The sequence below is a fragment of the Talpa occidentalis genome, unplaced genomic scaffold (assembly GCF_014898055.3).
Source record: "Talpa occidentalis isolate TD23 unplaced genomic scaffold, MPIMG_talOcc4v2.1 talOcc4.11, whole genome shotgun sequence".
Taxonomy (NCBI): Eukaryota; Metazoa; Chordata; class Mammalia; order Eulipotyphla; family Talpidae; genus Talpa; species Talpa occidentalis.
In genome coordinates, this window is record NW_023601104.1 from 34,946,216 (window position 1) to 34,961,441 (window position 15,226).

The 15,226-nt window shown below is 38.3% G+C and overlaps 1 protein-coding gene across 3 annotated transcripts in view; it reads right to left on the reverse strand.

The window, feature by feature from the left end:
- Nucleotides 1–668: 668 nt before the first annotated feature.
- UACA (uveal autoantigen with coiled-coil domains and ankyrin repeats) overlaps nucleotides 669–15,226 on the reverse strand; it is an 82,456-nt gene continuing 67,898 nt past the window's right edge. For 2 of the 3 annotated variants that reach the window (XM_037502837.2, XM_037502838.2), the window contains exons 16-19: nucleotides 11,186–13,921; nucleotides 9,035–9,187; nucleotides 7,341–7,406; nucleotides 671–4,146 (exon numbers count right to left, since the gene is read on the reverse strand). In XM_037502837.2, the coding sequence (XP_037358734.1) occupies nucleotides 4,075–4,146; nucleotides 7,341–7,406; nucleotides 9,035–9,187; nucleotides 11,186–13,921 (3,027 nt within the window). In that variant the 3' untranslated portion in view covers nucleotides 671–4,074. Of the gene's footprint in view, nucleotides 4,147–7,340; nucleotides 7,407–9,034; nucleotides 9,188–11,185; nucleotides 13,922–15,226 lie in introns of all 3 variants that reach the window. The other variant, XM_054688533.1, reaches the window with a different exon arrangement.

Below are 15,226 nucleotides of genomic sequence, written 5' to 3' on the forward strand. Positions count from 1 at the left end.
AGGTATTTTCAAACTTAAGTTCCTTACAATATAGAGCAACCTGCAAAGCATCAGAAATGTGGCTTCTCCAAGTGAAATATCAACAGAGGGTACACAGATGCTTGGATTTCCTGCAGGTGCCACTTTTAAAGTGGCCTTTGCATCTTCTTCTAGCCTGTAAGAAAGCTATTTAATGATGCATAAAACTAATTATTATAAAATAAGATGAAATCTGTACGGTAGCTGTTCACAATGTGGAAAATCACACTTTTTCATGGCCTATTTTCTTTTAAAATGCATGCCCTTTCCCCATCCTTAATGTGTTCTGTATATGTAAAATAAATACTCTTCGCAGCAGGACCCAAGCTCAGAGGCCTTAAAACCCAGTAAGAGAGCCCTGTAGTTTAATGGTCCTTAAATGCTCGACATCTTTTTCACTTAATGTAAAATCCATCTGATCTAATAGCCGTGACTGAATGATAGATATATAATTTTTTTCTATTAAATGTTAATCTTCTGACTTGGCAGAGCAATAGAAGCTCTAAATTATTAAGAAGGCAATAACCTCTCTAAACTCTTGCCTGAATTCGAAATATTCCCAGGACTGTGATTTTGGAGAAAAAAAAAGAATGCAAACCTGTTGAAAATATAAAAGTCAGACCGTTTAAGTACAATTTGATTCCAAATATTGATTCTAAGAAGCATTATTTTTATTGATTTTTCTATTATTTCCCTGGAGTGTGTACATATATGTGTGTGTGCTTGTACATACACACACACACACACACACGCACCCTCAAGGAAGCAACCCTCACAAGTCTTTTTCATTTACATATGACATTTTTGTAACCTTCCCTTTTTGGTTGAATTCATTCATCATCAGTGTTTGTTCGTGCAGGCATAAATAATGAAAATGCCCTCTAATGCATAAGTGATGCCACATGCCCAATTATGCTAAACACAAGCATTCTCGCCGCCCGGGGAGTCTTCCTGGAATGCCATCTCCGCTGCAGCTTCACCTTTTTTCTTTTAAATTTCTACATTCATGATGTTCATGAGCCAAAGGCCCACAGATGCGGTAACAAGCAAACCACACTAAGAAGCACGTTCACATTAAGCTGGAAAGGCTGCTCTGGAGTCTTGTTTCAAGCAGCCGAAGTCAAAACACGGAGAACTAACATTTCCAAGAATAAAGTCTCAGGCCCAGTGCAGTCAGGGACGTCACTGAATAAAAGAAGAGCTGAAACACCTGTCTTATATTTTGCATTTTGTGCACAGTGTATTTTATGGTACCATTTGTTTTTCTCTATTCTGAAAATTATTCGTAATTGTTTTTTCCCCTCTGAAAATTATTCACAGCACTTAGCAGCCAGGAGTAAGGTCCAGGTTCTTTTTTCTCCGCCAGACATGTGCAACCATATTTTGCATGCTCATCACAAGAATCCTCTTTTTATCTTTATTTGGTGCCAGAGGTACTGCCATTACTTTGATGCACAGAACTTGCAAGAAGAAAAAAATATCACCTCAAGATTGCAGAATCCAGTGATGTGGAAAATAAAAAGACAGTAAGAAATCGTTTTCTTCCACCATGGCGAAGTGGATGTCAGAGAAACTTGTAACCACTGCTATGTAATGTTTGGCAAAGGTGTAAGTGGGCATGGATACAATGAGTCACTGTGGAAGCCAAAAATTCATTTGAAGCTCTTCTACTCTGAAACAAGTAAGCTGAAAACATGAGTCAAAAAGCATGTGTGTGAGGACAATTTTTAGGTCCTTTTTAGAGGAAAGCTAGGGGGGCCACCAGGGGGAAAGGTGCCTGTGTTCTAAAGCTGCATGGTTTTTAAAGCAGCAGTGACTCAATGCATTTAGAATAAGAGCAGATTTAAAACTGCGCAACACTAGTTAAGGACAAGAGAAAAAGTTTTGAATAAACAGGAAGCCAAAAGCGAAATTCATCGGGGAGTCTAGAGCAGTGCAGGTATTGCTAGTGATTATAGTCACTATAGTAGTAATTTTAAAGATGCTCATTGAATGATTTTTTGATTGTATTTTAATAGTTCTTTATAACACTGAAGGAGCTTTTCTGATGAGGCAGGAGTGAGAAGAACAAAACTAACTACAAGTTAGTGGTAAAGCTTTCAACAAAAAAGCACACTCCTACAGGAATTCAGCGATCCTTTCAGAGAGCACGCACATCTCAGACAACAGCCCATCTTCATTCCTCTGGGCCAGAAATTCAGATCTCATCGTTCTTCTGAATATAGAAGAGCAGAGAGACCAGCATCGTCCATTCTACATCTTCTACTTGTTGACTATCTAAAAAGTTTTCACCTTCAGTGTTATGAAAGCAGTCTGTGCCTAGGATATCAAAAGGTGAGCGAATAAGACAATGGAATAAATTGAAGTTGGCCACCTGGTATTTCACTCTCCATAGCTGACCAAAACAAGTGTTGCCACTGCAACACTCTACACCACACTCTCCAAAGACAGTAAACAGACTAGCTTACCTTGGAAATCATTTACAAGGTTATTCAAAATAATATTCAATAGAAATTGGTATTTTATTGATGGCTTAACACAAAAAGTAAAATACATATAAGTTTCTCTTCCCACTCATAATAAGGTAAATTCAACACTGACATGTGACTATTCAGTTCAGAACTCTGCTCTACTTCAGAGTTTCAATGAATCAGAACCCACGCCGTAGGACAACATTAAATATATAAATTAAAGAATCCAAATATTGCTTATGTAGGCTGTGTACAGCCACCTAAGAATGAAAAATAAATCCAGTTCTGACTTTTCACTGTTGTTTCCACACTGAAAAAAAAAATATATGACATCTTATTCCTTGGTGGGAGGAGCTATTTTGACAGTCCTTTGACCTTGTTATTATACAAAAATGAGATCAAAAGTCTGGTTCACGATGTTCAAAGATTATTATTAAGGCATATTTTGTAATTTAAAAATAAGTTGGCAAAAATGACTCAATTGTTCAATTGATTTGCTAGCTATCAAATTCATAATTTTCAATCTGAAGAGTAAACAAGGTATTAATAAAATTAACAAAACATACTTTCCCTTAATGAGATGTAGTTAATAAAAATGGTTGGTTACACTGGAGTATTTACTATAAACATGTCCAACTTTATTATGTTTTGCTATCTATAGTCTTACAGATGGCTATATTATTGCACTTTTGTCTAAAACCCTAAAGATGTTTTCTAAAATCAATTCTCAAATGATAATTGTGTAAGAAAATGGAATTTCACATTATTAATCTCATTAGTACAACTTTCCTATAAATAAGTATGAAACATTTGGAGAATGCATGTATAATGAGTGCTTGGTTACTATAGTAGCAAATGTCAGGGTAATTGCTAAGAAAGAGTGTAAAATTTTGACACTTTGAAAAATCTAGTATACCATTTACCATGGTTCTCTAACACTGTGGCAAGAAAAGTCACCACAAGTGAAAGTTCAGATAACGTTGTGGAAAGTATGAGGCAACTTTATTATAAATTCCTGACATATTCTACCCCTGCCTATTCCTAAATGTAACGTAGCACTGCAAAAGTTACTAGCATAAGAAGAAAAAGATCTGTACCTCCAAAAGAAGTCAAAAACACTCATTAAGTTACTTCAGTAAGAATGCCACTTGGCAAGCCAAGTTCAGTGCATTCCTTGAAATCACATTAGGTTTCATGGCTCGAGGGAAGATCTGAAAGATCTTTTGATCCACTTGAAAGTGGCCATGCACCAAATTAATTTCTCTGAAAAAAATGCCTAAAAAATGATTTCAATTTAGGGATGCTCTCAGATGGCTTGTTTTATCAGGGACTCGATGGTTCAAAAATACGTAGTCAATCCAAGGCAAAATGCTCTTTTTTTGCCTACCTACAAATGTAACATATCTAGAATATGAGATTTGAACTGTTAGTAAAAAACTCAGTCACATACTCAACTAATTTAAAAAACCTACTAATTGGACAAAATGCATTTTATTTCACTTGGAGTAGCCCAGTAGGCCACGAAGCCGCATACAGAACTCTCAGCACCATCAGGGAAGGCAGACGTCGCCAGGCGGGGCTGCTGCTAGCACACAAGCCCCTGCCGCATTTGTATGATCTGGAGCAAGGCCGCCTGCACATCTTCATCCATGTGGCCCTTGATAGAAAGCAGAAAGGGGAGAGACTGTGTCATCTTCATCTACACAGGAATCCTAAAGACAAAGGCTTTGTTGTAGGGCACAACAGGTTGCGATTCCCTCAATGGTAAATCCCCACCACCTTGGTGATGCTCTAAAGAATGTGTTAGAAAAAGGAGTAAGGTCCTATCATGGAAATACAGTCAATTTTAAGCTAGTGCACACCAGTTGCTCTGAACATCTATTATCAGAAAACAGATGGACAAACTTCTCCTTCTCTTTTTATGTAACAGCTCAGATGATAGGGGCAGCATAAATTATCAACAAGCAAAACAAACCAAGTAAAATCTTTTTTGGTTCCTGCTAAGTTGTTTGTTTGTTTATTTATTTATTTATTTGTTTGTTTGTTTGTTTTTAAAGATTTATTTTATTCATGCATACAAGAGCTGGGGTACAGGCCAGAGATGCAGGGGGTGAGAGAACTCATCAGAGACAGAGTAGGGAACAGAACAGGCAGACTGACTGAAATACACTGCTGAGGGGAGCAGCAGGCAAGACAGGAGAGGTCTGCCGTGCCATGTGGGTATCTCCCTGGTCAGCTGGGAATTGAACCCGCGCTGCAGAGTGCTGCGCTCAACTGCCTATGCCACCAAGGGAGGACCCTTTTTTTTAATTAGAAAAGTAATTAGAGAAAAAAAATCCCTATTTTTTTTAACATAAATAAGGTCATATGTATTATTTTACAAGTGAGTATTTTTCACCTTGTGTCATCAAAATCTTTTCCAAGTTATTACCCTAACTACTTTAAATTACTCTATAATTTTCCATTGTGTGGCTGTCTCATAGCTTCTTCACCCCTTTCCCCAATGATGGGTGTGTAAGATGTTTCTAATTTTTGTGGGCAGATTCCTAGAGAAGAAATTACTGGGTCAAAAACTAGGTTCAATTTTTAATCTTGTTTAGTATTTGCCAATTCTGTCCGTGAAAACGGTGCTTCCTTATTTACATGCATATCTCCCATTGCTGGTCAAGTTGAGATCTTTTTACATGAATGTTAATCATTAATACTTAAAAAAGAAACACTTGAAATGTGAAAAGATTGCTGGAAAGAGAGACTGAATGCAAAGCAACAGAGCTGGTTCTATGGAACCACCTCTTCAGATGCATGCTAGCACACTACACCCTCCACCAAGGCACTGCAGTTCTCCACCAGAGTCTGTTCTGCCTCCCCCTCTTTTTTCATGTCTACAGTCCCTCTCCCCCTCTGGTAGAATCAGTTTTATAATCAGATTTCTAGGGTTTGCTTTTGATTTGATCACTTTCGCTGTCTTCTTTATATTTCACATATAAGTGAAAACACACAGTATTTGTCTTTTTCCTTCTGACTTATTTCCCTTAGCACTATCCCTCCAGCTCCATCCATGTTGTCACAAATGGCAAGATTTCATCTTGGTTCATTGCTGAGTAATGTTCTACTGTGCAAGTATACCACATCTTCTTAAAGTGCTCAGCTGTCCATGAGCACTTAGGTTGTTTCCATAACTTGGTTATTGCAAATAGCACCACAATAAACATAAGAGTGCATAACTGCTTCAAATCAGTGCTTTTGCATTCTTTGGGTAGACACCTAGAAGCAGAATTGCTGGATCATACAGTAGATCTATTCTTAAAAATTTGAGAAAGCTCCACACTGTTTTCCTTAAGGGCTAGACCAGTCTGCATTCCCAACAACAGAGGATGAGGATTCCTTTTGTTTCACATTTTTGCCAACACTTGTTTCTGGTCTTTTTGATCTGGGTTATTCTCACATATCTCTGTCTTCTTTGGCCCAATGTCTATTTAGCTGTTCTGCCCATATTTTGATTGGGTTACTTATTTTCTTCTTGTTGAGTTTTAGGAGTTCTTTATAAATCTCAATTACCACTTCCTTGTCAGATGTATGATGTGCAAACATCTTCTTCCATTCTAAACTGAATTTTTCAACTTTATGATGACAGAAGGCAAGACTATTTCAGATGCCAATTGCTCATTTTTCATTAGGAGTCAGTAGAAAATAATTTCACATTTTAGAAGCATACACTATACAAAGTTGAAAGGTTTGTTAGTTTGCAATGTCTTTTGGCAAGTGTGTATTTCCTTCGTTGGCCTGTGTCAGATCTGAGGGAGTCATTCATCCTCTCTAATACAGATCTTCTACACTTTTTTACTATTTGCCCTTCGGAACCTCCCACTCTGCTGTCAGTCGACAATCTTCTCTAGTAATTGTAATGTACTTTCAAATCCCAGTTTAATTTCTCTCTACTCTAAAGAAAGGAGCTAGAGATTCCTTATAATACCATTCTTTTCCACTGGTTTTCCCTTCATCGTTTAAAGAAAAGGCAGGCATTTTGATTTTAAGAATTTAATGTCAAAATGTATTCCTTTTAATAATTTTAACTAGAGCTTAGTTTTTGCTCAATACTTAACTTTTTTTTCAAACAGCGTAGCCTGACATTTCAAATTCTAAGTAATTCCTATGATTGCTTACCTGCCACTCTAACATTGTCTCTCTGTCTTCCTGAAAAATCTATTGAGAATTTTAGAGGTGTTTATCATAGGGTCCCTAAGAACATGAAGTACAGCATCTTTCACATGTTAAATATTTAAGTGTGATTTATTTTTGTTAGAAAATAATTTATTCTTCATACCCCACCCCAAAAGAAAATTCTTAATCTTCTGCTTCACTGAGTTTAAAGTTCAATAAACATTATTAATAATCTCTTAACAGAGCCATTTTTTTTTCTTAAATTATTACAATTCTGTATATACCTTGTCATTTTTGTACTATTATAGTATTCTCGACATTTTAAAAAAATGATCCTGAGCAAGCAAGAAACAGTGAAGTCCTCTCTGTGCTCCTCACGTAGCTGACAGCTACGGGTGGATGTACAGTCAATATCTCCAGTCAGCAACACCATTAATGTGCACTACTATCAGATGTTGCCAAACTGTGAAATGAGTGTCAAGCAGATGGAGATAAGACTAAATTTAAGATGCTGTGTAGCCATAGCTTTGTATATTCCTCTGGGAGATAAAACAAACCATGATTAAAAGAAACACAATTATTTTTAAAGGAGCACATCGGGTACAACTATTTAAACAAAATTTTCTTAAAAATAAAAAGTATATATATTTTCTCTAAAACGATCTTTTTTCCAAAGGACAAATTCTTTACCTGTGCAGCACTAAGGAGGTGTGTCCGATAAATTGCAATTACTTCTTGGTGCTGTCTGTCAGCATCCTAGAAACGTGAAAAATTAGACAGATCAGAATATCAGCAATCACACTGTCAAACACATGGAGACCTGTAACAATGCTGTCCTGAGGCCTGTTTCTAGGAAATAGTAGTATTAAGGTATTCCTGCTTTTTACTGATTACCTTGGACCCAGAAGATGCAGGATTCCATATCATAAACAGCATAATCTTTTCTAATGAATGTGTGGGAATATTCTTAGTAAAGGCACTGCCATGTATCCTAGGTCACCAGTAATTATTGCTCTAGTGAACACTTACTGCCACTAAATTATGCAGACACTCATCAGCTAGACTCCGGAGTCTTGCTAGCTAACGTTGCCTGCTTTATCTCCCTGTCTTTAGACTTTATTCCCTAAATAAATGTTTGACCCCTTTCCTCATGACACTTTTGGCTCAAAAACTTTAAGCGATACCTCTTATAAGATCAAATCCAAACTCATCATCTTGGTTCTCAATGGCCTCCACAGTTTGGTCTCAAGACTTGTCTCAAGACATGCCCCCTGGGGGAATGTCACATGCATTCCACCTCCACCCCTTGCTTCACACTACTTCCTTTGCCTGAAAGATTCTCTATTGTTCTCTCACCCAGCAAAACACCACCCATCTATAAGTTCTGGCCAGGTTCTCCCTTCCTTCTTGAAACTAGTTCCTACCACAGCAGGACTCTTTCCTTCCTGGGCACCCAGGACTCTTATAGAATGGGAAAGTATTCTCAATTCTGTACTGGATACTTTTTGTCTTGTTGTTTTACTTTTCACTTTGCCTCTAACTCCCTGGGCACAGGAAGTGTATGTTCGTTTTATCCCTGACAGGATGTAGCGCAGTGTCCTCAACATAAATAATAGTCAAATATATTTGATTATTGACAAGACTACCATATCCTTTTGATAAGATCTAAATAGGTAATTTGTCAACATTAACCTGTAGGTCAACAGTGTTGTAAAGTGAACACTTTTAAATAACAACCTACTATTCAAAAACAACTCTTAAGCAATTTGTTTAGAATAGGAAAATATTAGCAACAATTTACATTTGATTGGGCTACGCTTTACTGAATATTTCAATATATATTAGCGCATTCAGTTAAAAAAAATCAAGCAAACAAACAAGTAATCAGTTCTGATTATCCTACTTTATGGATAAAGAAGCCAGGTTAAGGGCAATGTTAAAGTATATATAAAGTATAAAACCATAGAAAATGCCAATCTTTATTCATAAGGATAAAAGATTATTTTTTAAAAAGCTTCTTGGGTTTAATGGGCCAGTATTTTAAAGAGTGTGCTGCAATGGAAATGACACAGATGCAGCCAGTTCCAGAATTTAATCCTAACTGCAGGAGCTCTTGTTTCCTTGAGAATTCAATGGGGAAAATAAAACCTTGTGTAATGGTGATGAAGATCTAGTTTAAAGATAAAGTATTAAAAATTAAATAAAATATCTAATGCAGTACCTGGCATGTAGAGGCACCAAACTCATAATGATACTGCTAGAATAATAACTTTTACCAAAAAGCAATTACATTCTTTGATCTGAGCACAGCCACAGATCAATCTGACTTGGAAACAAGAATTCCCACACCAGCAAGCCCGCTCTGGAGCCCTCAAGTCACTCACAGCCAGCTGCTGGTGGAGGGACTGAAGCTGATGCTGCAGGGTGTCAATCAGCTGGCTCTGTCTCTTGCTGGGATTCCCGCTCCCGTAGGTGAGCTGTGAGAGGCCATTGAGTGCCTGTTTCAGTCTTTCCACATCATTAAGCAGTTCAGTTATCTTACAAAAAAAGAAAACAGTTGTGGAAAAACATATATTATTCACTTACTCGTTTAGAATGAACATCTTTAGACAGAAATCATTCCCTGATACATATCCCAGAAATGGAGGAATGAATGTTGTCAAAACAGTGTGTAAGCAGTAGAAACACTCTGTAATTTAACTTTAATTCCTCTCAGAAAATTCCTTTGAAAAGTATTACCAAATTAAGAATAAATATGATGTATATCCTAAGACCAGACTGAGGACTCAGGCTTGTGAGGCGACATTAAGTACCTGAGAAGGTACACAGACTATCTTCTAGGGTGGTTGAAAACTTAGGAAGAGAGGGAGGAGTTCCCTCAACAAAGTTTGAAAAGTAAAAAAAAAACATGTTTCTTGTAAGTCTATAGAAGTTTAACTTGTGTGCCTTGCTCCTTTTCAAGAATGTATAATGTTGACTATTTTGTTTTAAAGAGGAAAAAAAAAGAGGCATGTCTAGAGCAAAAGCATCAGTGTAGGCAGATCTGAGGTACTTGCTCATTTCTTTTGCACTTTAGTTTCCTTCTGAGTGAAAGGGGCAAAATCTTTCATAGTTAAGAAAATTAAATGCAGGGCCTCCCCAGTGGCGCAGCAGGTTGAGCGCAGCGCTGTAAAGCTGTCCGCAGCCTCTACAGTGCCAGTTCGATTCCCGGCGGGCCAGGGAGATTCCCACATGGCCGGGCAGACCTCTCCTATTTGCCCGCTGCTCCCCTCCACAGCATACTTCGGTCCTTCTGCCTGTTCTTCTCCACGCTCTGTCTCTGGTGAATTCTCTCACCAGCCTAAGCCTCTGGCCTATACCCCAGTGCTTGTATAAATAAATAAATCTTAAAAAAATTATAAAAAAAAGAAAAGAAAATGCAATCATAATTATTTGCCTGGCATATGCCCATAAATAGCAATGATTTTAAGTATACATAATAACTTGCTATTATCATTACATTTCACTGCATTCATAACCACCTCCCAAACAAGCTGAGAGTATTTAAATTCTAGGTTACATGGGCAGACATGTCAGAAGGGTTAATATTTGTACCACTCCACTGAGGAAGGCCAGGGCTGTGTCTGTATCCACAGAATTGAGCATGGAAAGCATTTAATAATCATTTGTTGAACAGATAAAATTACGCTCAGTCTCCCCAATTTCTCATTTTCATAGCACACACTTTATGCGACTATGAGTTTTGAAAATACTGTTGAGCACACACTCTGTAAGTGTGCGCTTTGAGAATGAAAGGCAAGAAGGAAACTTAAGTTACAAACTCGATCTTAAAATCTGGCTGGGAGGGTGAGCTATATAATGCTGACATAGCCATCATATGCATGTGTTAAATGAGTGGCAATGTCAAATCAAAACAAAAGATGCATTTTGGAAGAGGACGTTTACTGTAGGCTAAAATGAACAGGAAGGCTCTGGGAAGGATAAGTGGTTAAGTGGGCACTAAGCAAAGTAGAGGATTTAATTCAAAAGGGCGGGAGGCAGACATTCTGAATGAGGGGCTCAGTTTGTAGAAAGATGGGGGGCAGAGTGTAGCTGGAGGCCTCAGTGTACAGGTACAGGTAGATGCCAAGATAAGGAGGCAATGACCCCCCTAGTTCCAATGCAATGCAGGAACATCTTTCCCTCTTTTCCATCATCTTTCTTCAGATACCCTAAAACCCACTGAATTTTGACCATTCATTTAAGAGTGAACCTGGAGCCCTTCCCATGCCTACCCCCATTCTTGTTTTCCTTGAGGAAACCAAGGGAAAATTGCTTTTGATTTTTCTTTGTGTAACTTTACTTTTTTTTTCTATTGTACCTTTTTTTTTTGCTTTTGGCATACCAGTCCTCAGATTGGAAAGGTAGCCTTTCATGGCCACTTTGTTAATGCTTTTGTAAACCAGTTCAGGGAGGCTATGGGAAAGAGCCCTGTTTTACCCCAGGGGTTCTGTCTGGGGTTTCCAATGCAAAAAACACAGACTACTGGGGCCTACCTTGTTATCTTTTGCTTCAATCTGTTTAGCAGATTCCTGTATTCTTCTCTGCAGCTCTGTGATTGTGGTTAAGGACTTGTCACACCGCTCCTGCTGATCCTTGATTTCTTGCTCAATGCTGAAATGGAGCAATTCCTTCTCATCTTTGGCGCACAGTCCCTTCTTTTGGGCATACAAAACCTCCTCGCATACTTCCTCATATTTCCTATTCAGATTGGCTAATTTTTCATTGAGGCTGGAAATCTGTGTCTCCAAATCACTTTTTGTTGCTTTGTATTTAGACAAATCGACAACCTCTCTGGTCTCCAAATTTTTTAATGCTTGTTTAGTATTCTGAACCTCAGACTGGAGTTTGGAGACTTCTTCCGTTTTGTTTTGGCTTTCTGCTTCCTTTTCTCTCAGACTAGCTTTAATGATTCCAACTTCTTTCTCAAATGCTTCCTTAATCTGCAAATGCTCTGCCAGGGGCACAGAAGAGTTCTTTTGATTCTCCAACATTTGCTGCAGTTTGGTCACTGTCTGCTGCTCCTTCTCGTAACACCTTTGTTTATTCTTCAGTTCTTCCTTTAGATTCTCAATTGTGCCATTAAGAGACTTTTTTAGGGCCTCAACCTGTTCTAATGGTACATGCTGTTTCTGCATAAGTGTTTGTGTGGCAAGGATCTCAGAAGTCTGCTTGGTATTTTCTTCTAGCAGCTTCTCCTTCTCATTCCTTACCTCTGTGTATTTCTGTAATAGGTCTTTTAACTGTTTGCTTAGCTCTTCTATTTTTCTGCTTGACGCTCTTTCCATTTCATGAGAATTCTCAACAAGAGCATTCTTATCCTTTAAATCCTTCTGAAGAGTGAATATCTCCTCCCTTAACTGGTCATTCTCTTGCTTGCACTTCTTGCTCTCTTCTTCCCTGACATTACACTTATGTGTCTGCTCTGATAACTGTTCTTTTAGTTCCTTCTCTGTTGCTTTAAATTTTCTCTCACACTCTTCCAAGCTGACAATTGGCGCATACTTTAGCTTAATGCATTCTTGTATTGTGTCAAGCTCCTTTTTCTGGGCTTCAATTTCAGCATGCAGAGTCACGATCTCGTCTTGGCCCTTTTTGTACTTAGCCAGTACTTCAGCACGATCATCCTGCATCTTTTTCATGTTCTGACTCACAGTACTCATCTTTTCTTCGTGTTCTTTGAGGCTGAGGTACTCAGCTTTTATTTGGTTCTGAGCGTTTTCCAGGTTTCTTTTTAATATTTCATTCTCACTTTTTATCTTCACAAATTCTTGATTTACATCTTCCAGTTTTTTCTTCGCATCCAGTAATTCTCTGTTAGTTTTATCTAATGTGCTGCTCAGTGCCCTCTTCACCTCTTCGTGGGCTTTAACAGGCACGTACTGGAGACTCATAGTCTTTTTCAAGTTAGTGTTTTCAGACTGGAGCAAATGTATTTTCTCTTGGTCTTCACCACGTTTTTTATTAAGTTCAGAGAGCTGTTTATTTAGTTCAACAATGTTGGATGTCAGAGCCATGACTTTTTCATGTTTCTCGGGAGGCACCAACACAGTTTCCAGGCGACTAACATTCTTACTTAAACTATCATTTTCCATCTGCAATTTCTCCATTTCCAACTTCTTTTCTGTATGCTTTTGCGTTATATCCAAAAGCTTTTTATTCAGATCGTCGACAATTACACCATGTGACTTTTTCATTTCTTCACTTACTTTTAAAGGAACATAATGATTTTTCATTTCCGTGGTTAAAGTATGTATTTGTTGGCTGAGGGCTTTATTATCTAGATAAGCCTTTTCAATTTCTTTTTGTAGTGTCTGATTTCTTGATGTTAACTCAGTGATCTTCTTCCCCTGCTCCCCTACCTTTTGCTCTAACCTGTTCTTGAGCTGTTCATGGTCCTGGGGTTTGACATGCTGAGCAAGCGTGGCCTTAAAATTCTCATGTTCTCTCTTTAACTGTCTAATTTCACCAAGTGACTTTTCATATTCTCTTTCTAGCTCTGCTATTTTTTTTGCTTTCTCGTTTACTTCACTAGATAATAAGCTCTTCATGTTTTCAAATTTTTCTGTCGGAACAGAAAGGGCCAACTTTGCTAACAAATCTTTCACCTGGCTTTCCATGTCTGTGGTCTTTCTCCCCCTTTTCTCACACTCCATCTCATACATGCTAAATTCCTTCTGCAATCGCTTATTTTCTTCTTTCAGCTTGCCTTCATCCCTCTTAAACTCTTCTACTAACATCTCATTTTGTTTGATTTGGTTTCTTAGTTTTCCCACTTCTGCTGAGGCGCCTTCGTATTTGGCTTTCATGTCTTTCAGCTGCTCCTTGAGTTCCTCTGTGAGTCTGTGGCTCCCTGCAGCAGCTTCACTTGTCAGGTGCTCTTTAAGGGCAAGGAAATGTGTCTGCATTTGTTTCACTTTACCTTCCGAATCATACATCCTCTTCTGCACATCTTTTAATGCATCTTCTAATTGCTTTATCTGCTCGTCTGAATCCTCCTTGACTCTTTCACATTCTAAGGCTAAAGCTTTGCACTCTGCCACTTTGTGAGCCAGTTCATTCTGAAGCGTGAGCCGGTCCCGTTTGGCCGACTCACAGAAATGGCTCATGGCTTCTAACTCCTTCTTTAAAATTTCATTTTCAGAGAATGAGGTTTGATTGGGTAAGGACAGCTCCAGGGGCCTCAACATAGATCTGCTTTGCATATGGGCTGGCATACCTGGGGAAGTACACTGAAAAGGGAAAAAAAAAAACAATCATAAAAGCCTAAAGAAGACACTTATTTGCCAAACTGTGCAAAGTTTCCACATCATTGGTAAAGGGTTTTACCCTGGAAGAACACAGCACTGATATCTGAAGTAAGAAAAACAGTTCTGGGTATGATTTCTTTAATAGGCTCCTAGTGACATTTTCAAAATCTGTTCACTTAGGTATATTTCTGGCAGAACAAAGATGGGAGACAGCTTTGCCCTCTGGGTACTATTTTCTCTTCCTTTCCCCACTCATAATACCTACCCACACATGAATATCAACTTTATCAAAACACATTATTTATGTATGTTATGGCACATCATATACTTAAAACTTTAAACTCTGAAGAAAGTTATCAGAATCCTTGAACTAAAAATAAGTAAAATTTTAAATCTACCAATAATTTTATAGAATGACTATATATTATACAATCTCTAATAACATATATGACCTCTGAATACCTTCACTAACTCCAATGGAATCTTCCTTAAAGTATGGAAACAGGGCCTCCCTGGTGGCGCAAAGGGGTTAAGTCTCAGCAATATGAAGCTAACCACAGCCACTGCAGCATGAGTTTGATCCCCGGCCAGAGAGGTGACTCACATGGCACATCAGACCTCTCCTGCCTTGCCCGCTGCTCCCCTCAGCAGTGTATTTCAGTCAGTCCACCTGTTCTTCTCCCCACTCGTCTCTGGTGAATACTCTCACCCCCTGAAACTCTGTCCTGTACCCTAGTTCTTATATGCATAAATAAATAAATCTTAAAAAAAAAAGTATAGAGGCCTCCCTGGTGGCACAAGGGGTTAAGCACTGCATTATGAAGCAATCTGTAGCCTCTGTAGCATGAGTTTGATCCCTGGCTGGCCAGAGAGAAACCCACATGGCACAGCAGGCCTCTCCTGTCTTCGCCCACTGCCCCCCTTAGCAGTGTATTTCAGTCAGTCTACCTGTTCTGCTCCCCACTCTGTCTCTGGTGAATCCTCTCATCCCCCGCATCTCTGGCCTATACCCCAGCTCTTGTATGCATAAATAAATAAATCTTAAAAAAAAAAAGTATGGAAACACCTTCAAAATAAACCCAGTTAGTATGACAGCTGTTGACAGGATGCTAGTCAACTCACAAAAGGAAACAAATTTTCCTCTCTCTAGCATAAAGATTAATTAGAACTTAGCTGAAGACCTTAGTACAAATTTTTATTTACAGTTTGTCCCCTCTCTTATGTGTTGACAAAAAAGGATAATTAAACTTATGTAAGTGTTCATAAAAAAGAGAATATATAATCATG